We start from the raw sequence: 23,207 nt of genomic DNA, 5'->3' as shown, positions 1-23,207 counted from the left end.
CTCGGTGTCAGTTACTTCTCACCAGACTTTTAAAATGGTCCAGGAAGTCATTTTTTGTAGGGACCAAATCCTTCAAATTGATAAGGAACTCTGGACCTATCTGAAATGACAGGTTGTTCATTTTGTTCAGTATGTGCAGAAAGGTCGTAAGGCAATTGCATTAATATCAGAATCTTTATTCCGGCTTTTGAGAGAGATCCCCGCCCAGAGAAGGTCAAGATTGTGTGTTACTGGTGTGACGTGGAGCTGTATGTCCTGCCACCAATGAGGTGCTTTCGGTGCTTGCGTTTTGGGCACATCTTCCCGATGCACGGCAGACCCTCTATATGGTGACTGTAGACACTTACTCGGTGAGGGGAGCCTCTGTATTCTGCTGCCTGTGTTTGTTAATAGTCATGACTGTCACTCACCATTCTCACTAATTGCGCATCTTATAAGAAATAGAAGAGGATACAAGAGTGTAAGTCCCAGGATCATTTCTTACACTGAGGCTCGACAAAAATCTGACCGACTTCATCCTGTGTCGATGAGTTCTAATTCTGCCTCTGTAATGTCCCTTTCCCCCTCCTGCATCTTCCTTACCCCTCTCCCCTTCCCCCTCCTCCTGTCCCCCCTACTCCGTCTTCCTTACCCAGTCCTATACCCCCTCTCCACTCCCCTCCCCTCCTCCTTCCTTACCCCCAGTCCTGTCCCCCTCTCCTCCCCCTCCCCTGTGATTGCCACGGCCTCCACTCTGGGTGCCACTTTCACTCGCCGGCTGAAGAGATGTCTCCCTTCTTTGGTGCTTACTGCTGATGGGACTCCCTTCTGGGACACTTCTCCTCAGCATCTCTCAGGCCGGTGGCCTGCTGCCGCATCTTGGCCATGGGGGGCATAATCTGTGCACCCCAAGATCACCCACTCTTGGTCCCAGATCTTGCAGAAGCCTGATCTCCCTCTGTGCCCTGTCATCCTCAACCTGTGGAAGAAGAAGAAAGAAACACAAGTCTGAGGACAAAGCCCTCCTGGTGCCCACGGAGGTGCCATCTCCCCCCCTTACAACCTGAGTCTGACCTCTTATTTATGTATGTCACCCCATCCTCGTTGGTGACTGATGATGGCCTGACAGCGTGATTGCCTCGAAGCCATTTGCTTCCCATTTGGGTACCCACTCGGCATTTGTTCAGTGGAACTGTAATGGATACTACCATCACATCCTGGACTTGCTATCCCATATTGCCTTTTATTTCTCAGCTTGTATCATTCTCCAGGAATCTCCTCCTTCATGGGTTACCTGCTTTGTCAGAACTGGGTTGGCCCTTTGAGGGCTTCTGGTGGTATCTGCAAGTTGTTCCACGTGGATATTGTTAGTACATGGATCCCACTTCATGCCCCATTGAAGGCAGTTGCCGTCCGGGTCCACTTGACTCTACTCATGTTCGCAATCTTTCTCCCTCCTGACAGGCCACCTACATCTGCTGCTCAGAGTGCCTTCCTTCAGCAGCTCCCCCTCCCTTCCTTGTCCTTAGGGATTTGAATGCCAAGCACACTTTGTGGGGCAGTGCTTTTTCATGTAGTTGGGGCAGCTCATTGACCAATTTCTTGTGGACCACGAGCTGTGCCTTGTTAATGATGGTTTCCGTACACACTTTAGTGCCGCACATGGGCACTTTCTATGCCACTGATCTTTTGCTCTCTTTGCCTTCCCTACTTCCTTTCTTACACTGGTTGCTGCAGGATTACCTCTGTGAGAGTGACTGCTTCCTGTTGATTCTCTCGTTCCCTTCCCGCCTTCCAATACCAGATTACTCCACTGTGCTATACAGCATGCTGATTGGCCTCTGTATACTTCCCAGATCATTTTTCCATCTGCTTTTTCTTTTTCAGGTTGCATTGATGAAGTGGTCAGTGATCTGCCCGATAAGATGATTGGCATTGCCATTTCCTTTCGACAGGTCCTGTTTGCTGTGAGCCAGTTCTTTGGTGGAGAATGACCATTGCCATTGCTATCTGTGATTATTGTTGCGCATTGTAACGTCTTAATTGGCACCTGTCCTCCACCATTCTCATTACCTTTTAATGTCTTCGTGCCAAAGCCCATTACTTAATCAGACAGAGCCAACAGTTGCGTCAGGAATGCTTAGTCTCCTCTCTAGGTTCTTCTGCCCCTTTTTCACTGACGTGGGCTGCTCTCTGCACCCTCGAAGGTTGTCAGTGGCAGTTTTCCATTCTGGGCATTGCCGTTATAAGTGGCCTTTGTACAGATCCATTAGTTCTCATGGAACACCTCGTGACCCATTTTTTGATGGCTTCGGCGTCAACTTCCTATCCTTCTGCCTTCCTCCTCAGGAAGCAGTGAGCTGAAGCTTCCCACTTGTGTTTTACCCCTTGTCAGACAGGAGCCTACAACGAACTTTTACTGAATGGGAGCTGCTTCTGCTCTCTCTTCTTCCTGTGATTCAGCTCCTGGCGCTTATTCTATCTATAACCAGATCCTTCAAAACTTCAATCCCCCACAACAATAGTATCTCCACCAGACGTTTAACCATATTTGGCTCCAAGGCATTTTCCTCTATCCATGGAGAGACAGTATTGCGGTTCCTGTACTTAAGCCTGGCAAGAATCCTTTGCCCTTTGATAGTTAACAGCCAGTCAGCCTGGCCAATATCCCAAATAAGTTACTAGAACGTATGGTGGCTTGTTGGCTCAATTGGGTCTTGAATCCCAGGACCTTTTATCTCCTTGCCATTACAGCTATTGGGAGGGACAGTCTGCAATCAAGTATTGCTTCGATTGGAAATCGCAATTTGGCAGTGCCATCATCTTGTTGCAGTCTTCTCCGATCTTTGTAAGGCTTATGACACAGGTTGGCGCCATCACACCCTCCTTAAGCTGGATGAGTGGGGTTTTTGGGGCCCCCTCCTGATTTTTTATTGGCCAGTTCCTGTCCTACCAGTTAAGAGTCTGGGTTGGCACTGTTCTCAGCTCTCTGTGGACCCAGGAGAATGGCGTTGCACAACACTCCGTATTACGTGTCCATTTTCTCATCGCTGTTATTGAACTGCTGGTATCTGCCGTACTGTTGATCAACCCTGCTCTGTATGTGAATAATTTCTATATTTGGACTAGCTTCTTCGCGTGGCCTCTGCAGAATGGCTCCAGGGTGTCATCAGGCACACTTCCACGTGGACACTCTCACATGGTTTTCAAATCTTTTTCCCTGACATCGAGGGGTCCTAACTGTAATCCCCCAGTACTGTTTCTTGGGTCATCTTTCTTGACAACAAGCTTACTTGGTTACCCCATATCTGTCACCTGAAGGTTGGCTGTTTAAACTTCCTTTCCCTCACCTCTTGGGGCGCGGTTCATTTGACCCTTCTCTGCCTATACCGGGCGTTAATTCTGTCTCGTCTGGACTGTGGTTGTAAAGTTTATGGACCAGCTGCCCCTTCCATGCTGCTCTTCTTGGACCCGATTCACCATCCGTTTAGCCACAGGTGCCTTTTGCACTAGCCTCGTTGATAGTCTTCAGTTGACGCTGGGATCCCTTCCCTTCCAATTCCTGGATTCCTATGCCATTACTATCCACTCTTCACCTGCTCAACCCTCCTAACACCCCCCCCCCCCCCCCCCACCGCCCACCCTTCGCTGCGGTTGCCCTGTTAGTTCCTTGGTATTGGATTTGTGTGGATCCCTTCTGGAGTCCGAAAGCCTCCACTGCTCCAGTGGGTGGTCCGTTGTTTGTTCTGAATGTTCTTATGGGAATTTCAGGATGCCACTGTTTTTTACACTGATGACTCTAAATCCACCGATCATGTGAGATGTGTCTTCATGTCTTTTTGTTGGCGTGGAACACCATTTCTTGCCTGCCATGAGTGGGGTATTTACCGCTGAATTGATGGAAATCTATCTAACCCTCTGCTTAATTAAATGGTTATCACTCACCCGAGTTTTGTTATGTACAGACTCAATGAGTTGCCTTCAGGCTATCACTTGTTGTTTTCCCGCCCTCTCTTGGTCTCTACCATCCATGACCTTCTCGCTGATCTTTGGTATGCCGCTTGTTCGTGACCATGTAGATATGCTGGGTAATGAACTTGTTGATCCTCTGGCTGGGAGAGGAGAGGTGTGGCCACGTATCCCTTGTCCTCCATGATACCTCAGGGGTCAGATTTGTGGTTTTCCATGAAATTTCTTTTTGCTCAATCATGGACTTACTCAAGGGAGGCTGCATTCCTGTCTAGTGAACGTTGTGCCATCAAGGAGAGACTCTCACCATAGGGCGTTCTTCCCTCTGCCTCTACCGGAAGGAATCTACCATACTCTGCCATCTTCTTGTTGGCATAGTAGGTTGATCCATGGTTTTTTGTTCAGCAATGAGAACCGCCTCCCACCCCCTTGTAGTTGCGGGACTCCAATCACGATTATCCAAGTATTCCTGAACTGCCTCTGTCTTTTTGGTCCTTCACACTAAATATCCTCTCCTACCTTCCTTGTCTCGGGGTCTTAGCAGAAACCCTTGTGTGCTTATGTCTGTTCTTTGTTTTCTTTGTGAAATGGTTTGTACTCGCATCTATAAGTCCTTGAATCTTCCTCTGGAATTAGTCCCTCAGTTAGCTTAGGCGTTGCTTGTGGAGGCCTTGACTTTGTCTCCACACTGGCCAGATTCTGCCCACCTTTTCTGTACATTTTGTCTGGTCTGGTGTCCTGTTTTGTTTTCCCGTTTCTTGTGTCTACTTCCCCTGATTTTGCTCCCATGACATCATGATAATTTTACTGTATGGTGTGCGTGTGGGTTTGTGCATGCGTGTCGGGACGGGTTGGTGCCATTGTTGGTGTCCCACTGTGCATAGCGTTTCTGGGGCACTCTGCTCCCCCCTCCCGCCCACCATTATCCTGCTGCCCTGATGTCTCGATTTCCTCTTTGTTTCCGCATTATCCCTTCCCCTTGACTGGACCGGATTGGACTGTTCCTGTTGTTCCTTCCTTGATTTTTACCATCTTAGATCATGGGACCAATCACCTCGCTGTTTGGTCCCTACCCCAAATCAAACAACCAAGGAAGTTTTCAATATGTGTCATTCTTAACCAATATGCTGACAGAAGAGAGATTCAGTTTTTCATGGGCAGTGATGAAGGTGGGGTAAGCATTGTATAGCTGGATTGCATCTGTTAGAAGATTGATTACTTTTGGTAAATACCAGTGCAAAATGTGATGTTCCTCGTTAGACTTGGTTTCATTTTGAGTTTATTGTGGAGGTGGTGATTCAACTTGTGTAACCTTGGTTTACTTTCATTTTTTGTGTGTTTCAATTATATTTTCTCAGCTTTGTCATTTGGGTTGAAGGTAGTCTTTTTTGCTGTTCCGGCATGTGAATATATTTTACCTCTTTGTTCTGTAGCATTCATCTCGATCAACCCATTTGAAAAAGTAGGTCTCTGTGTGATATAATAAGTGCAAGTTATGAAAATGTCTACATGTTTATTTAAAATCTTGTTGTGTACAGACTATATGGACTTCTCAAGCAATACACTGAAATGCTATTACAATTAGGATTGTTAATTTTTCATTACCAGCTATAGTGAGATTTAAATTAGTTGGTATCTGAAGTTGGAGGTCCAAAGTTGCTCTGTAGTCACTTCAGGTATTGTCTTTAGGCAGCCGCCACTCCACTGGTGCTTTAAGAGACTATCTCCAACAAAAATCCAAAAAAATCTAGAATTAATTCATGATTTAATCTTTATTACATCCCAAAACATGTCAAAAAAATAATTTTAATTGGGGTAAGATTTTTTGAAACTGGCGAAATTTCCTGCAGGAAAAGAATTTAAAACGTTTGATATGGTATTTCAGAAACAATTGAACACACTGAAATATACAGGGTGTTTCAAAAATGACCGGTATATTTGAAACGGCAATAAAAACTAAACGAGCAGCGATAGAAATACACCGTTTATTGCAATATGCTTGGAACAACAGTACATTTTCAGGCAGACAAACTTTCGAAATTACAGTAGTTACAATTTTCAACAACAGATGGCGCTGCGGTCTGGGAAACTATAGTACGATATTTTCCACATATCCACCATGCGTAGCAATAATATGGCGTAGTCTCTGAATGAAATTACCCGAAACCTTTGACAACGTGTCTGGCGGAATGGCTTCACATGCAGATGAGATGTACTGCTTCAGCTGTTCAATTGTTTCTGGATTCTGGCGGTACACCTGGTCTTTCAAGTGTCCCCACAGAAAGAAGTCACAGGGGTTCATGTCTGGCGAATAGGGAGGCCAATCCACGCCGCCTCCTGTATGTTTCGGATAGCCCAAAGCAATCACACGATCATCGAAATATTCATTCAGGAAATTAAAGACGTCGGCCGTGCGATGTGGCCGGGCACCATCTTGCATAAACCACGAGGTGTTCGCAGTGTCGTCTAAGGCAGTTTGTACTGCCACAAATTCACGAAGAATGTCCAGATAGCGTGATGCAGTAATCGTTTCGGATCTGAAAAATGGGCCAATGATTCCTTTGGAAGAAATGGCGGCCCAGACCAGTACTTTTTGAGGATGCAGGGACGTTGGGACTGCAACATGGGGCTTTTCGGTTCCCCATATGCGCCAGTTCTGTTTATTGACGAAGCCGTCCAGGTAAAAATAAGCTTCGTCAGTAAACCAAATGCTGCCCACATGCATATCGCCGTCATCAATCCTGTGCACTATATCGTTAGCGAATGTCTCTCGTGCAGCAATGGTAGCGGCGCTGAGGGGTTGCCGCGTTTGAATTTTGTATGGATAGAGGTGTAAACTCTGGCGCATGAGACGATACGTGGACGTTGGCGTCATTTGGACCGCAGCTGCAACACGGCGAACGGAAACCCGAGGCCGCTGTTGGATCACCTGCTGCACTAGCTGCGTGTTGCCCTCTGTGGTTGCCGTACGCGGTCGCCCTACCTTTCCAGCACGTTCATCCGTCACATTCCCAGTCCGTTGAAATTTTTCAAACAGATCCTTTATTGTATCGCTTTTCGGTCCTTTGGTTACATTAAACCTCCGTTGAAAACTTCGTCTTGTTGCAACAACACTGTGTTCTAGGCGGTGGAATTCCAACACCAGAAAAATCCTCTGTTCTAAGGAATAAACCATGTTGTCTACAGCACACTTGCACGTTGTGAACAGCACACGCTTACAGCAGAAAGACGACGTACAGAATGGCGCACCCACAGACTGCGTTGTCTTCTATATCTTTCACATCACTTGCAGCGCCATCTGTTGTTGAAAATTGTAACTACTGTAATCTCGAAAGTTTGTCCGCCTGAAAATGTACTGTTGTCCCAAGCATATTGCAACAAACGGTGTATTTCTATCGCTGCTCGTTTAGTTTTTATTGCCGTTTCAAATATACCGGTCATTTTTGAAACACCCTGTATTTTGTTTTTAATTGATTACCAAAATACCCAGCTTGGCAACAGATCTTTGCAAAGTTTTTATCACTTTGCTTTGCTGTATATATTATCATCATCATCATCATCATCATCATTAATTTTTTTCAATTTTTAACTTGTAACAAGTATTAAGTAGTCTCTTATCTCCTACAAAGATCACCTTAAAATATTGAAATGGACGTGTGATATACCTGTAAATCTCCGTAATGTCTGTAAGCATGTCAAAAATCTGTTCTTAATTTTAATTAGGCTTGCAGTTGCACATTTTTCTTTGGATATGAAATTGTCATATCAGGAAAAGTTTCCTGCAGAGTATTAGTAGGCAAACTGGCTTAGGAAGAGTTGGTGACAACACAATGGTGGTTGACAATGCCAGGCTCCCATTTATATATTGCTGATGGAAGCAGTCCAGCTCGCTCACTGTCAGATGCCAACTAATTTAAATCAGACTACAGCAGAAAGGAACAAACCACATAGAGGAAATTGAGGGTGCAAAATTTCATTTCTGAGCCATAATGTTAACTAGCAGATGTCCAATTTGGAGAGCATGCTGATTGAAAGTATTGATGTAAATGAACCTGTAATACAATAATAATCTGCAGTTAAGTTTTATTTAGGATTATTCAGTGGGCTTTTATTTTCTAAAGTCCTCCTCCAAGATAAACTGTGTGCTCTCATCATGATTGTGAAGAAATGCACTGTGTTCTATGAAATTATTGTGTGGTTATACAAACAATTTAAATACACGTTCTGTTGTTGCATTTTTAAACTAATTTTTTCTCAACTTTTTTTTTTATTTTTATTTTTTTATGTGAGACTTCCTGCATGAAGCTACTACGCATTAACAAACCAGAAGAAACTTTCTGGTAGGTTAAAACTTTGCGCTGGACTGGAACTCAGAACTGGAATCTCTATTTGCGAGTGAATGTATTTCATTGTAACATACTGTTCATTGAATGTGTACTGCTTTCATTTACAGTTACTCTGTTGGTATTTAATTTTTCAGGTTCTTTCATAATTGCTCTTCTAACAAACTTCTGGTACAAAATTCAGAAAATGGTAATAATCATATTAAAATCCCCTTGGGCTTGCAGCTGCATGAAGTACTTACAGACCTATGAGCTTTAAGCCAAGTACTCTTCAGCTTGTGGATATATAACTGTTTGACCCAACTGTATACCCAAGATGATTTTATCAGTCATGTGGTTGAGAGACCATGCATTCATAAACTGTTAATCAGCCTTGAAAAAAAAAAAAAATACTGATAGCGAAGAGGGTTGTTCAGTGCATAATACGTTCAGAATAATGAAGTTATTGGTTGCGTGACATCTACATCTATGTTCGGTGAATCATGAAGTGTACAGCAGAGAGTGGTTCATATTCTTCTGCACTTAAAAGTTTCTTTCATTCCATTCATGGATAGAATGTGGAAAGTCCTTGAGTGCATACTAGTTAAGATTTTTCTGCATTTATGTTTCTCTTCTGGCAGTCAAGTAGGGCTGTGGTAATTTGCAGCATACTCCTTTATATACACTTGATGTACCCTGTTACTCTGACCTGATATGGATCTCACCCACTTGAGCGATATACCAGCATCAACCATACATACATTTTGTAAGCAATCGTTTTCAAAGACCAGTTGCCATTTCTGAGTATCCTACAGTAAAGTTAGGTTTTGCATTTGCTTTACTTACAGTTGAGCTTATTTTATAGTTCCATTTAACCATGCACATTGTTACTCCAAAGGCGTTTTTTGATATGACTGACTGATTCATGCTTCATTTTGTTAAAGATTCTTTTTTTGGTTCTTACAGAACTTGCACAGTTTTAAATTTCTCCAAATTAAGAACTAAATATGAGGTGTTTGCACAAGGCAGATATTGTTTCAAGAGAGAAATGATGTTACTGTATTTTTTATCAGATTAAACTTCTTAATATGAAAGTTTGCCATCTGTGAAAAGGAGGAACAAAAGCTAATACATTTGACTGCCATTAGTATACTACATTAATGGTAATGGTTCTATTGTACTTCCCTGGGACACACCAATTCTCATTTCTGTGTCTATAGACAACTTCACCATCCAGGATAATGTATTGCTGTTTGCATATGGCGAAATTTTCAGTCCAAACAGACTAGTTAAGAACCCACACAGATTTCTTATGTTCAGTAGACATTGGTGTAATGCTGAATTGAAGAATCTAAAGATTTTCTAAAATCTAGGAACACTAATCAACCTTACGACACTGTATATAAAAATCAAAGATGCTGTAAATTACCAAACAAGAAAGCACTGGTATGTTGATAGACACAATAAAAAAAACCACACACACACACACACACACACACACACACACACACACACACACAAATATTCAAGCTTTTGCAACCCAAGGTTGCTTCATCAGGAAAGAGGCATGAGAGGGAAAGACGAAAGGATGTGGGTTTTAAGGAAGAGGGTAAGGAGTCATTCCAATTCTGGGAGCGGAAAGACTTACCTTAGGGGGGAAAAAAGGACAGGTATACACTCGTGCGCACACACACACATATTCATCCGCACATATACAGACGCAGGCAGACACATGTAAATGCAAAGAGGTTGGGCAGAGATGTCAGTCGAGGCAGAACTACAGAGGCAAAGATGTTGTTGAATGACAGGTTAGGTACGAGGGGCGGCAACTTGTAATTAGCGGAGGTTGAGGCCTGGTGGGTAACGAGAAGAGAGAATATATTGAAGGGCAAGTTTCCATCTCCAGAGTTCTGATAGGTTGTCGTCAGTGGGAAGTATCCAGACAACCCAGATGGTGTAACACTGCGCCAAGATGTGCTGGACGTGCACCAAGGCATGTTTAGCCACAGGGTGATCCTCATTACCAACAAACACTGTCTGCCTGTGTCCATTCATTCGAATGGACAGTTTGTTGCTGGTCATTCCCACATAGAAGGCTTCACAGTGTAGGCATGTCAGTTGGTAAATCACGTGGGTGCTTTCACATGGGCTTTGCCTTTGATCGTGTACACCTTCCGGGTTACAGGACTGGAGTAGGTGGTGGTGGGAGGTTGCATGGGACAGGTTTTACACCGGGGGCGGTTACAAGGGTAGGAGCCAGAGGGTGGGGAAGGTGTTTTGGGGATTTCATAGGGATGAACCAAGAGGTTATGAAGGTTAGGTGGATGGCGGAAAGACACTCTTGGCGGAGTGGGGAGGATTTCATGATGGATGGATCTTATTACAGGGCAGGATTTGAGAAAGTCGTATCCCTGCTGGAGAGCCACATTCAGAGTCTGATCCAGTCCCGGAAAGTATCCTGTCACAAGTCACACTTTTGGGGTTCTTCTGTGGGAGGTTCTGGGTTTGAGGGAATGAGGAAGTGGCTCTAGCTATTTGCTTCTGTACCAGGTCGGGAGGATAGTTGCAGGAATAATTTTCCAGTTCAGTCAGGTTTGAGTAGTACCTTCTCCCACTTCTGTGGCTGTTGGCTGTGTTAGCAGTTGCGGCAAGCAGCTAGATGCTACCGGGAAAAATTTTACTGGAGCGCCCAAGCTGACAGATTCAAGCATGCGCAGCAGGTTCAAATCTAGGAAGGGAGGGAGGGCAAATTCATATTCTTGAGGGGAAAAACCTTGTTTCACAAAGCGCCTAGCATCCAGCGCACGTTGGTCTATCGATTATTCATATGACTTTGAAACGTGTCCCTATCGGATTTTGAACACATTCCAAGTTGATATCTGAATGATTTGTGAATGCGTGCATATTGTACGTGATGTCTGTCAGGGGATTCCTCTTTGCATTTAAAAATAAACTTTTCCTGCAGGCAAAAGGGGCTATACGAGTAAAGCCGAACGGATGAAAGCCAACTGTTGTCTGATTATGTGGTTGATTGGGGATTGCGAATGTTGAGCATTATTATAATTACTAGCTAAGTCCATAGATTCAGACTACCAGAGTGGGGTGTATCCAAGAAAATGAAATTTTGACAGAAAGTTTTGGCCAGATCGCTATACTAGTAAGGGCCAGTTGTACGGTCCCCGGCTAGCAGCTGCTTTAAGGTCTATTCTGGAAGTTGTGCGGAAAATGCATTGTACGAACACGTAACAACGCCTAACCGGAGAATAAATGCGGGACAGAGTTAGTGAAGTTAAACGACGAATAGTTACAGAATTAGTGATGACAAGACTGTTTGTTAGAACGAGGAAGGAGAAGAAACGGGGACATTACAGAAATTATGGAAGAATAAGACGATTCCAAATTTCTATAAAAATTTTTGTACTACTACTTTTTGATCTCATGCTTGAGAAACTGGAGTGCATGAATGAAGTGTGAAAGTATTTCCCAACATAAAGCTTTTTGCTTGTAGTAGGCCTAATAGGCATTTGATATTGGTACTTTGTGAATTATATTCTGTTGTCTTATAAAAATGACTATTCGTACCAAAACAGTCTTGTTTATTTGTGTATGTTACAAGTGCTGCAGTATTAAAAAGGCCTATTTTGTTTTATCTAGTAGATAGTGACAAAATAGACATAATCATATAGAGAAACCACACCAGTCTTGGGTCCTATTTGTATTAACAGCTTTTTCAGTATTAGCCAACGACATTTCGATTTTTCATGTAGCAAAATTTTTGACGAACTTTGATGAGGTAATAGTTTCTTTCTCAGAAAGGAAAGCCCGCCATTTAAACCTGTAGCAAGATTAGAGAGAAAAGAAATGTGTACTGTCTTGCTTGTCTTTTGTCTTTGCTGGTTTTATGTATCCTTTATTTAATTTTATGTCACACAAAGCAGCAAGTTGTTAGCTAATAGGGAATAAAGAGTGCAAATTTTCTGAAGAGTTCTTGTTTACAAATAATCCCATCCAGTATTAACTGCGAGTGTTCCCCCTCCCCCCAGAGAGCGAAATACAATGACGTGCGATAGAAGAATGCTGTGTGAAGAGGCGTGGCACTCCACTTTGGCACACTTAACACAAAATAACATGTCTTATATTTCCTCGAACATATATGTTTTATGCATCAGACTATTCAGAAAGATGTGCGCTACAAAATGAACATATTTTTGAAAGTTCGATTTAAAAAAAAAATTTAACGTCCTATCTCAAACGCTTGTGGGATGGGTGGGGGGTGCTACTATCTAGTGTTGCTCCAGTTCGGAAATATTGTAGATCCGAGGCTGATGCGCAGAGCAGTCTGAGTTATAGTGGGGAAGTAGGTAGTCTCCACGTGACCCGTGTTTACACTTAGTGATTTTGTTGTTTCCTCTTCGTTTACTGCTCTCACATCAAATGAAAACAAAACGGATCTCTGTGGCCGAGAGCTATCAAGTGAATTAAAATACATTCACATAATTATGGAAGGCAAAAATATGTTATTAGTTTCAGATTTTATTTTATTTCCACCTTTCTGACGGTCAAGCATTAATCACCTTGTAGAACAATGAAGTTATTTTTGTCGGTTTGCTAAAGAAATTTCCTTTTATTAATCTTTTCCGCTGAGGCAGTCAATATATTTGAAATGAAGTATTTAATTCCACACTATTGGCTAGTTTCAACAGTTCGCTGCATTTCAAGTGCACGTTTTCATTTTCTAGCACTTATCGCATAATGCCATAATAAAGAACCAAACATGAGAACTCCCGAAAACCACATTGAAAAGCTTCATATCAAGTCGAGGCCTACTTCATTAGGAATTTGGACATGCGAATGTGGACTTTAAATGTGTACATTTTAGTATGGTTCACGAAATTCCGATGCTCTTGGAGTATCTTCTGATGTCTTGTTTCTCTTATGATGTAATGTAAGCTCTTTTAATGTTTTACGTGTATGTATATACAGGCTTGCTACATCACCGTAGCTGTGCAAGCGCGGTGGCGCCTGTGATCTGGCGCTCTCTGGCAACTGCTGAAACGAACCTCTCTCTAAGAGGTCACGGGAAAATATTGAGAATGGTGGTTTGAAAAGCGTTACTTTCAAAGTAAATTTCCTTTTACGCAAGTTGAACTGTGTGCGAGAATGTACCGTGAATTTCTTAAATCACAGAGCATTTGACTCTGATTTAAACATCAACTGAGGACAAGCCATCTACAAGAATTTAGAGCCCAGAAGATCAGACATTTATGTCGTTATTAAAACTTTTACCACCTCATTTGCGTGATATATCTTAAAGTGTAATATGCTCATAAAAGACCAACATTATATGTGTAAGCCTAGCTTCTCTTGCAGCATATTAACCTTAGACACAAGTATTGTATGTGAAAGCTTTGCTTTTCTTGTAGCAACACTCTGTATATTAATTTAAACCGTTAACCGTTGCTGTTTGTGTGTTCGTGTTACTTAACAGTGATGTGGACATTGGCTCACCACATCACGTGTCCTAAGCTCTGAATGTCCGCTGTCATCGGCTGGCGAGATTATGAGATATGACCTATGACTGGCTTACAAAAGCGCATTGCAATCTTGATTTCAATGCTTCTGAAAGTAACATGTGGTGTTTGGTGGAATTCGAATTTATAGTTTTGTAATACGAAAATATGCAGCGTACATGTTGCTGCACATCAAAGATCTTTCAAAATGTGTTTTCTTCCCTGAGTTTCGTTTTATAAACCGCCGGGTAATTTTACGCCCGTGTATAAAACCATAACCATTCAAAGGATTGGTAAGTTATACAGTTATACCGTCAGTTAACGGGGAGAAAGTGCGTTTTCACCCGGGATAAAGTGTATTTTTAACCGGGAAATCCGGGAGAAATCTGGGAATGGGAATTTTTTTTCCTTGTCCGCGTATACACCCTGCTTAAGTTATCTCACTTTTCTTGCTGTTCTGGATTGCAGCTGGATCAACCAATCAGTTTGCCTACTTAGGTTTCATCTTCATTAACACATTGTTATTTGTACCATACTGCTTCGTATAGTGGGCTTTTCATAGGTGTATATGGAGGAGGTGGTAAAAAACAAGCTAAATCTATACTCTGCAAATTAATAAAGTGTGGTTGGCAGAGGGATATTTCCCATTGGGGGGAGGAGGAGTGGAGTTATCAATTTGAAGTGTGCCACTAGCCCTGGACTTAAGTGGTGATATACCATTTTCCTCCTCTGGCCATTGAACAGACTTACCCAGCCAGTTATAGGGAGACGTATTTTGAACCATAGTGCAATTTGTATTTTTCACATTAACAAACCTTGCCAGTAGGGAAAGAAGTGACAGATAAAAACGAGTGGGAAGATGCCTGCTAAAATTAGTTCAGTCATGTCTTCGGGGTCCCTAAGCAAGTTTTAACGTATTTCTAGAGTCCTCAAATAATGTGTTTCCTGGAAATTTGTGAGAACGTTTTCACAAGATACTTGGTGTCTGCTATCATGTGCCTTAGAGTTCAGTTTTTTCAGCATCTCAGTGATGCTCTTCTGTTAGTAAGACAAATATGTGACCAATTGTACTGTCCTTTGTTATATATGTTCAATATCCTGCACTTAACCAATATTTTGGGATAGGACATGGACGCTTTGTGAGCAATGCCTGTTGTAGACATTTCCATTTTTACAGTATACTATCAATGGACTGAAGTCCTCCACCTGCTGTGCCGTAATTGAGCCTTTTTGTACAATTTTGTATTCCCACAAATTCTAACACCCTAGTATTTATACAAGTTGACTGAACCCTGTTGTGACTCCTTGATGTTATAGCCATATTGTTTTTTTTTTTTTTGTGTGTTAAGTGCACTATATACGTTTTTAATTTTCGAAACAGTTCAAAGTCAATCTTTGCACCACTTTTTCATCTAACTTTTTCTCTCATAGTCTCCATTGATCTGATTGGTCCATTTTAAGACTCAGTAGTATTTTCAAGTTGTGTTTAGACAAAAAAAGTGTGATGTGAGTCTCTCCTTATTGTCTATTCAGCATTAATTTATGGAATTTCACTTTGTTAGCTGGCTTTATAATTACTTGGGTATTTACTGTTATTTAGTTCTCAGCAGCTCTTTACAGATATTTTGATTCAGTTGGATGATTTTGGACTGCGGCAGATGGTTGAGAGTGAGATCTATTTCATTCGGAATAACATTGACGTATAAGAGAATCAGGAGACATTATTTAAAGAACACTGGTTGGACTTTGTCATGTGGCCTAATGTGGAAGATCCGTATCTACCTTGTATATTCTATCGTTAAATATACAAATTATAAACCCCTTACCATAGATCTCGCTGTTTGGGGTAATTTCAGGAACCTGCTGGAGGGAGTTTGATATGATTTTCACTAATAGACCGATTTACAAGGAAGGTTTATATATATAATACGTAAATATTTTGTGCAAATTGGGTGAACTATTATGAATTCAATTCCCTCATCACTGAAAATAATGCCATTGTCATCTAGTGGTGAATGGCAGAACACTTTGGAATTGCAGTAGCTCATTCAGCATGCTGTACCAATGTTTCATGGCAAAGTTTGCTTCGTACTAATGCTCTGTGAGAGAGGGTGTTTTGTACTAATGCACCAGGAGGTGCGGTAGCTCACATCTCTGATCGCCATGAGATGGTCTCTCTAAATGTCAAATATGTAACAGTAACATTCATGCCTTCTGAGAACTTTCCTTCCACACACTTCTTAAATTGTCTAAGTTACGTGAAAGTAATTATATTCAGTTGCCTAATGGTGTTTTTCTGAATTTCGATCATAACTTTACGAATGGTCCATGAACAAGATTACTGCTGTGCTAGACAAGTACTACTGATGCAAAGCTAGGGTGTTTCGCAATTTTTCTGTAATAATTGTGACATCATTATTATAAACTCTAGAATTGTTGTTGTTTTCAAGATGAGTTTCTACAATATGTGTGTCCTGGATATACATTTAAAATCTTTCAGTGAGGCAATGTGCAGGACTCAGCTCTTGTTGTCTTCTAGATATGTGCGGTTTTTAGAGCACAGTTAGATAAAAGATGAAACTTTCACACTTCATTTGGAAAAAAAAGTCAGCAGTGTTGTGAGAAAAACAATCTTCGGTGTTTAAGAAACACATTCATCATGATTAACAGTGTATTAAAATCATCAGGATGAAACCACAGTGTAATGTTGCATTGTGATAAGTTTACATTGTGTTCACTATTTTTTTTAGCTCTTCATCTATTTTCAAATATTATGGTACTCATATTTTGTGCATGAAGAGAAATTTGGAGATTTGCTGCTTTATGCATTTGTTTGCAGTTTGGCCAGAGATTGGAATCTAGGGGTCAAAACATTCAGAAGTTCCTTATCATTCTTCATGAAATAATGAGGTTGGGATGGGGATGTTCTTAAGCTCTATAATCCACATGCTCTTTGTGGAAAGCCAAACACTTTCGATCTCGTGTTGTCTATGCGTGCATGCACGCAAGTGAGAGCAACGTTATTAATAGGTATAGAGATAACACAACCTCTTGCTGCTTCCATTTCCATATCTGCATTTTGGTTCAGTTTTAGGCTTGAAAGTGAGAGACATTTTGCTTCCAGTATCAAGCTAACAGTTTGCAGCATTCTGTCCTGACAATTTATTGCGACATTTGATCAATGAACAGTAAAAGTTTATAACTGTTCAGTTGTAGTGGTCATAGGCTTTTGTGGCTGGAATTGGATTCTGAAACAACATTTAAATGTGTAATCATTTATTGATGATGTGTACTAAAAACTGACTGATGTTTCAGTTGTTGATAGCAGGCTGCAGGTCACACCACTGAAAGTTTCGTGTAACAATGGTCAAAATGTCAGTTATTTATAAATGGCAAAATCATACACTTCAAATAATGTTGTTGTTGCTGAGCTTTCCCCCTATTGCTTTAATAACCTATTCTTAACCTTTGCTCGTGTGTGGGTGTGACCTTGTACATATTCTGCATTTATGAATTCTTTGTTGTTGTAAGGTCCTACTGTGGATATGAAATATAATAACTCTGTGTGTGTGTGTGTGTGTGTGTGTGTGTGTGTGTGTGTGTGTGTGTGTGTGTTCTCATAGTATTTCTGTCTAAAGTTCTGAGGTTGAAAGTGATTCACATAACCACTATCATTGAATTATGTATAAGTCCCAAGTGTTAACATTTATTTGATGATTATGCAACACAGGACAATCTGGTGCCAGTTTATATGTAAGTTTTTTCCCAAGTAGGGTAAAAATAAAACAGAAAAATGTGGTAGTGACATTGCTTTTGACACCTTGCTTGGTTATTGGTCCTTCTATTGGTATTATCTGCCATTATTTTTTCTTGCAGTGATTGTTAAGTACCAAGAACATTGATCGCTACTACTAAAAGCTCAAATTTGGTTAATGTGAAGTTAATATTTAAAGCAGTTCAGTATTACAGATGCTTGATTAAAACTTCTTCAGCACAGCTGAACACACTATTTTGACCAGCTTGGTTATGATGCATGTCATTGACCACTAAATTTCAGCTGCTTTTGTGGTTTTTGTGATTCATATGAATTGTCTTCATTGGAGAGCATGATGCATGGTAGAGCATGAGACAAGCGCACTGTCTTTGCTTTTGCACTGGAATGTGGTGCTAGTGCACCTCAGGGTATTTGCAGGAGTCCCTTGCGGAACTTACTCTCAACTGATTTTGAACTTCAAGCAACTCTTTGCACTACATAGTGTATGGGGTTAGATACAGGATCATCTTGCTGCATTTACACTTGTATTGGAAGTGCTTTATGGTTTTACTGAGCTGAATGTAACACATTTGTGTCTGGTAAGTTACTTGGATTTTTTTAACACTAAATAGAGCAAGTATTGCATTGTTTGCTTTGTGTGTGTGTGTGTGTGTGTGTGTGTGTGTTAGGGGGGGAGAGAGAGAGAGAGAGAGAGAGAGAGAGAGAGAGAGAGAAAGGGGTGGATGAACTGTTGGCATTTGGCATGTTGATTAGCAGTCTTTGATTTAGAAATGCTTATTTGATTGCATACTGAACAAGTCAAAAATTTCTCTAGACTTCCAAGGAAGTATTACCATGAAGTATTGCTGTCTTATCTGCTTGTAAGCAGCTATCTTGTGTTCTCTTTATCTCCTTTTTATCCACTTGCTTTTTCTTTTGTATCATCTCTTGTAAACACACTTCATTTCAGCTTTGTTTATGGGAGCTGCTTCTTACTTACTTACTGTGCAATGTCGTAAAAATACTTTGTGCTCACTTGCTGCACACTGCTGTCACATTTATTATGCTTTGGATAATTTCTCTCCTTGTCCTATTGAAACACTCAGTTTATAGATTCTTACTTTCACTGTACATGCTACACTTGGTATCTGCTTTGTTGTTTAGTATTACATACCTTAACATTCACTGCTTCTATTTGCTTCCAAATTTCAAATAAAACTTTATTTGGTATGCAAAAAACATTACCACATTTTTTTAAAAATATTGAGTATCCTGAATCTTGGCCACTTCTAGCTTCATGGACTCAATTTTTCATTTTTGAATGTACTGTACATAACTTCAGTTTCTGTCCATAAGTTCATCAGATTATGCCTTTGATGTGGCCTATTTAACAGTCACAAAGTTCAGTAGGGGGGGATAGTTATAAGTCTTCGCAGCATTATCCAACTTTATTTGAAATGATAATATTTGTGGTGCTAGGTGAGGGTTCTCGCCCAATTTTTGCACGTGAGGAAATTATGCAGGCGAGCACAGAACGTGCCATCATTCCACCAGTCGATGATCACCGTCGAATTGTGGCAATTCGTGATGTGGATCCACCTCGTATGTCAGGTAGGTTTATAAATATGATTGTGTAGCTTCTTAATTCGCAAGATGTGTTTCAGTTAGGAGTTAAACTGTTTTTAATGGACAGTTAATAAAATATCAGTAAGATTCCATTATTGCATGGCAAAAATACAAAAATAGTAAATATAGATTGTGTAAAATAAGTCGCATTACCTAGATTAATTATCTTATAGCATTACTTTTATGCATGTGGGCTGCATACAAAGAAATGGAGTTAATTGATTATACAATGACAAACTGTTATCATAATTTTAGATAACATTGTTGGGATTTAACAGTTATCTCTCAGTTAAATAAATTTGCAAAAAAACCATTTTTGATTGCCAATCATTTATTAAAAATGAGACTGGTTTCGGCCTTTCGTAGTCGGCCATCTTCAGATAGTGCACCACTCGGCTGATGATGCCAAAGCTTGGAACAGCTGTGCTGACTCCAGTCGCAGAACTGCTCATCATTTTGTTACTGGGGTCAGCACAGTTGTTCGATGTGTCGTCGTCGTCGTCATCTGGATGGTGCATTATCTGAAGATGGCCTACTACTAGAAACCAAAACTGGTCACGTTCTTAATAAATGACTGTGTGATACAGACTGCATTCTTTTTATTTATTTTTTATACCAAGTTTAGAAACTGTTGTGCAGTGAACAGATGGTTGAAGAAGTAGTGATTATGGTTGCTCACTTTGTTTTCAGTTCCATCTTTTAAGCATGTGCACGCGCGCGCGCCCACACACACACACACACACACACACACACACACACACACACACACACACACACACACACGAAACTGCCATTGTCCTTTGAATCCTGCCAGATGTGAGCCTGGTTTCATCAAGGTAAATAATAGGGCAGTGATTACTTTCTTTCCTGATGTTAAGCATTTTTCTCAGAAAAGTTGCCCTAGCCACTACAATATTGGATCTCTTCATCAGAAATGTGCCTTCATCATTTCATATTCTGTACGTGAACCACAAAGATTTTCAGAATTCTTGCACTAGAATGATGGCCACTTGTGAAAGCAGTCTTGTCATGTGAAACATCTGCGCCTTCTCCCTTGTAGGATGCTAACCACAATTGTAAAACGTCAATACAGTATGGTAGAGAGGGTCTTTCTGGAAGTCACCAAAATCAATCCACTACTATCTTTCCTCAAAGTTTTATGCTTCATTTCTTGAACAGAAGTTTCAATTGCTCGTGTTTGTGCAGATATTCTGTGTACAGTTCATAGTGAAACACCTTGACTGTGCTGTTGTAGTATGTTGCGTCATCAAGATTTTCTCTCTTCTTACATTGCCTTCAATGTCACAAAGAAATTTGAGTGGTTCATGTATGACTGCCTGTCTGTCTTTGGCTCTGTATATCTTTTAAACTCAGTCATCATAACTCCCTAACAAAAATAATACAGGGTGTTTCACAAAGAATAACCTGATTTCAAAACGTCTTATTCGTTGATAAAAACATATTACAGATATGAAATTCATTGTAAAATACTTACAAATCCTTTGATGTAGCTATGCTATTACAAATGCTTTGTGTATCCACCAAGAGCAACACAAACGCAGTAGCTAAATTCGTCATAAACTTTACACACTGTATCTGCGTTTACAGAAGCTGTGGCGACTGTTGTTCTGTTCTTCACTTCTTCCGTGTTCCAAAGTAAAAAGAGATGAACACAATTTTCTTCACATACCCAGCATTGAGGCATAGTGCAATTGAGAAACTGATGTGTGGTGTTGTGCCAATGGGGTGGGGCTTCACCCTGTTGGAAAATGAAGTCATTGGAGTTGTCTTGAAGTTGTGGAAAAAGACAATTCTGCAGCACTTGAAGATAGCTCAGTGCTGGATAAGGCTCACAGGATCCTGAGCAACTGCCCTGCATTCTTTGCCTCCAAGATCCTTGGGCATGATCCCATGTGATTCTTCTTCTTCTTCTTCAGGGGATATGTGAAGGAAAGTGTGTTCATATAAGAAGTGAAGAACAGAATAACAGCCGCCATAACTTCCTATGAAAGCGGAAACATTGTGTAAAGTTTGTGATGAATTGAGCTACCGTTAAGTGTTGGCTATGCTGCTGCTGGTGAACGCACGGAGCATTTGTAATTGCATGGCTAAAACATTTTGGGAGTATCTTGCAATTCATCTCATGTTTGTGGCAAGTTTTTTTGCAATGTGCTTTAAAATCATATCATTCTTTTTGAGACACACTGTACTACGCTATGAAAATCACGACACTCTTTGCAAATGTAAAACTCTTTCACACAGCGATCACATGAGCGAATGCTGGGTAACAGCAAAACATGAATGAACTGCAGATATACCACATAAATGCTGTTAAGTATAAGTGTTTGTTTGGTAGTTATTACTTCATAAGATGCTGTCTGGAAGTCATCTGTTGCAGAAACAGTATGTACTGTCATCGACCAAGCTGGATTCCGTACAAGGCTTCTCATTGGCACTTAGAAACCAAGAGAAGATACGGGTCGCGGCAGAACTGATGTACCCCTCCAAGCTGCCAGTTTTGCTGCTCCCTAGTGTAGCACACAATTTTTTTATTGCTATCTTTCTTTATTGTGTTTCCATAACTCAGCACTGCTGATACGTGACTTGCTGCAGTCAGAGAAGATTTTGCAGAATAACTTTGGTTGTATAAATTGTGAGTTTTTATTGCAGGTACTTAACATATTACGAATTTTGTTCTTTTTCTGGGGCAACAGGAGTGAAAAAATTCGTCATAATGTACACATGCATCCATATGCATTGTGAAAGGGGAAGAGTGTAGATATATTTTAAGTACTACGCACTTTTTCGTCTCACATTTGAAAGAGAGACCCAAAACTTCCAAAGAATACTACACACTACACATATTTATACACTACTGGCCATTAAAATTGCTATACCACGAAGATGACATGCTACAGCCGTCAGGGTACTGAAGAAACGACTTCAGCATGTTTGTAGCTGCAAATGCAAATGAATTTCTCCTTCTCCATGACAACACAAGGCATCACACAAGTATGCGCACGCCAGAGGAGCTCATGAAACTTCAATGGACAATTCTTCCTCATCCAACCTACAGCACAGATCTCGCACCTTCTGATTGCCATCCGTCTGGCCCAGCGAAATGTGCACTCCACGGGAAGCAGTACGTACATGATGGGGAAATTATTGATGCAGCAAGACGTTGGCTCCGAAGTCGACCACTACAGTGGTGCCATGCGAGCATACAGGTCCTCAGGTCCACCTAGTAAGGTGGCGTAAGTTGTCACAATGAGCGGCGATTCTATTGAAAAATAGAGATCTGTAGCCAAAAGAATGGGGAATAATATGCTGTACTGGAATCCTGAATAAAAACCAAACTGCTTTCAAAAACAAAACAAAAAAAAGTGTTGCATTACTTACTGAACATCCGTCCTAGATCAGTGACAGGGAGAGCCATAATTTATTTGTGTGATCGTTGCCTCTAGTAGGCCTATACGCCCTCTGTGGGATTCCTCTAGGCGTGAATGTGAGTATATACACTACTGGCCGTTAAAATTGCTATGCCACGAAGATGACGTGCTACAGGCGCGAAATTTAACCGACAGGAAGAAGATGCGTGATATGCAAATGATTAGCTTTTCAGAGCATTCACACAAGGTTGGCACCGGTGGCAACACTTAAAACGTGCTGACATGAGGAAAGTTTCAAACCGATTTCTCGTACATAAACGGCAGTTGACCGGCGTTGCCTGGTGAAACGTCGTCGTGATGCCTCGTGTAAGGAGGAGAAATGCATACCACCATGTTTCCGACTTTGATAAAGGTCGGATTGTAGCCTATCACGATTGCAGTTTATCGTATCGCGACATTGCTGCTCGCGTTGGTCGAGATCCAATGACTGTTAGCAGAATATGGAATCGGTGGGTTCAGGAGGGTAATACGGAACGCCGTGCTGGATCCCAACGGCCTCGTATCACTAGCAGTCGAGATGACAGGCATCTTATCCACATGGCTGTAACAGATCGTGCAGCCACGTCTCGATCCCTAACTCAACAGATGGGGACGTCTG

General features: G+C 41.2%; 1 protein-coding gene across 4 annotated transcripts in view; it reads left to right on the top strand.

The window, feature by feature from the left end:
• The window catches only part of LOC126235897 (serine/arginine repetitive matrix protein 1-like), a 137,110-nt gene that overhangs the window by 52,595 nt on the left and 61,308 nt on the right, over positions 1-23,207 (top strand). For all 4 annotated transcript variants that reach the window (XM_049944838.1, XM_049944839.1, XM_049944837.1 and 1 more), the window contains exon 6: positions 19,014-19,145. In XM_049944838.1, the coding sequence (XP_049800795.1) occupies positions 19,014-19,145 (132 nt within the window). The remainder of the gene's footprint in view (positions 1-19,013; positions 19,146-23,207) is intronic.

The sequence above is a fragment of the Schistocerca nitens genome, chromosome 2 (assembly GCF_023898315.1).
Source record: "Schistocerca nitens isolate TAMUIC-IGC-003100 chromosome 2, iqSchNite1.1, whole genome shotgun sequence".
In the NCBI taxonomy this organism is placed as follows: Eukaryota; Metazoa; Arthropoda; class Insecta; order Orthoptera; family Acrididae; genus Schistocerca; species Schistocerca nitens.
This window is presented reverse-complemented; position numbering and strand designations above follow the sequence as displayed.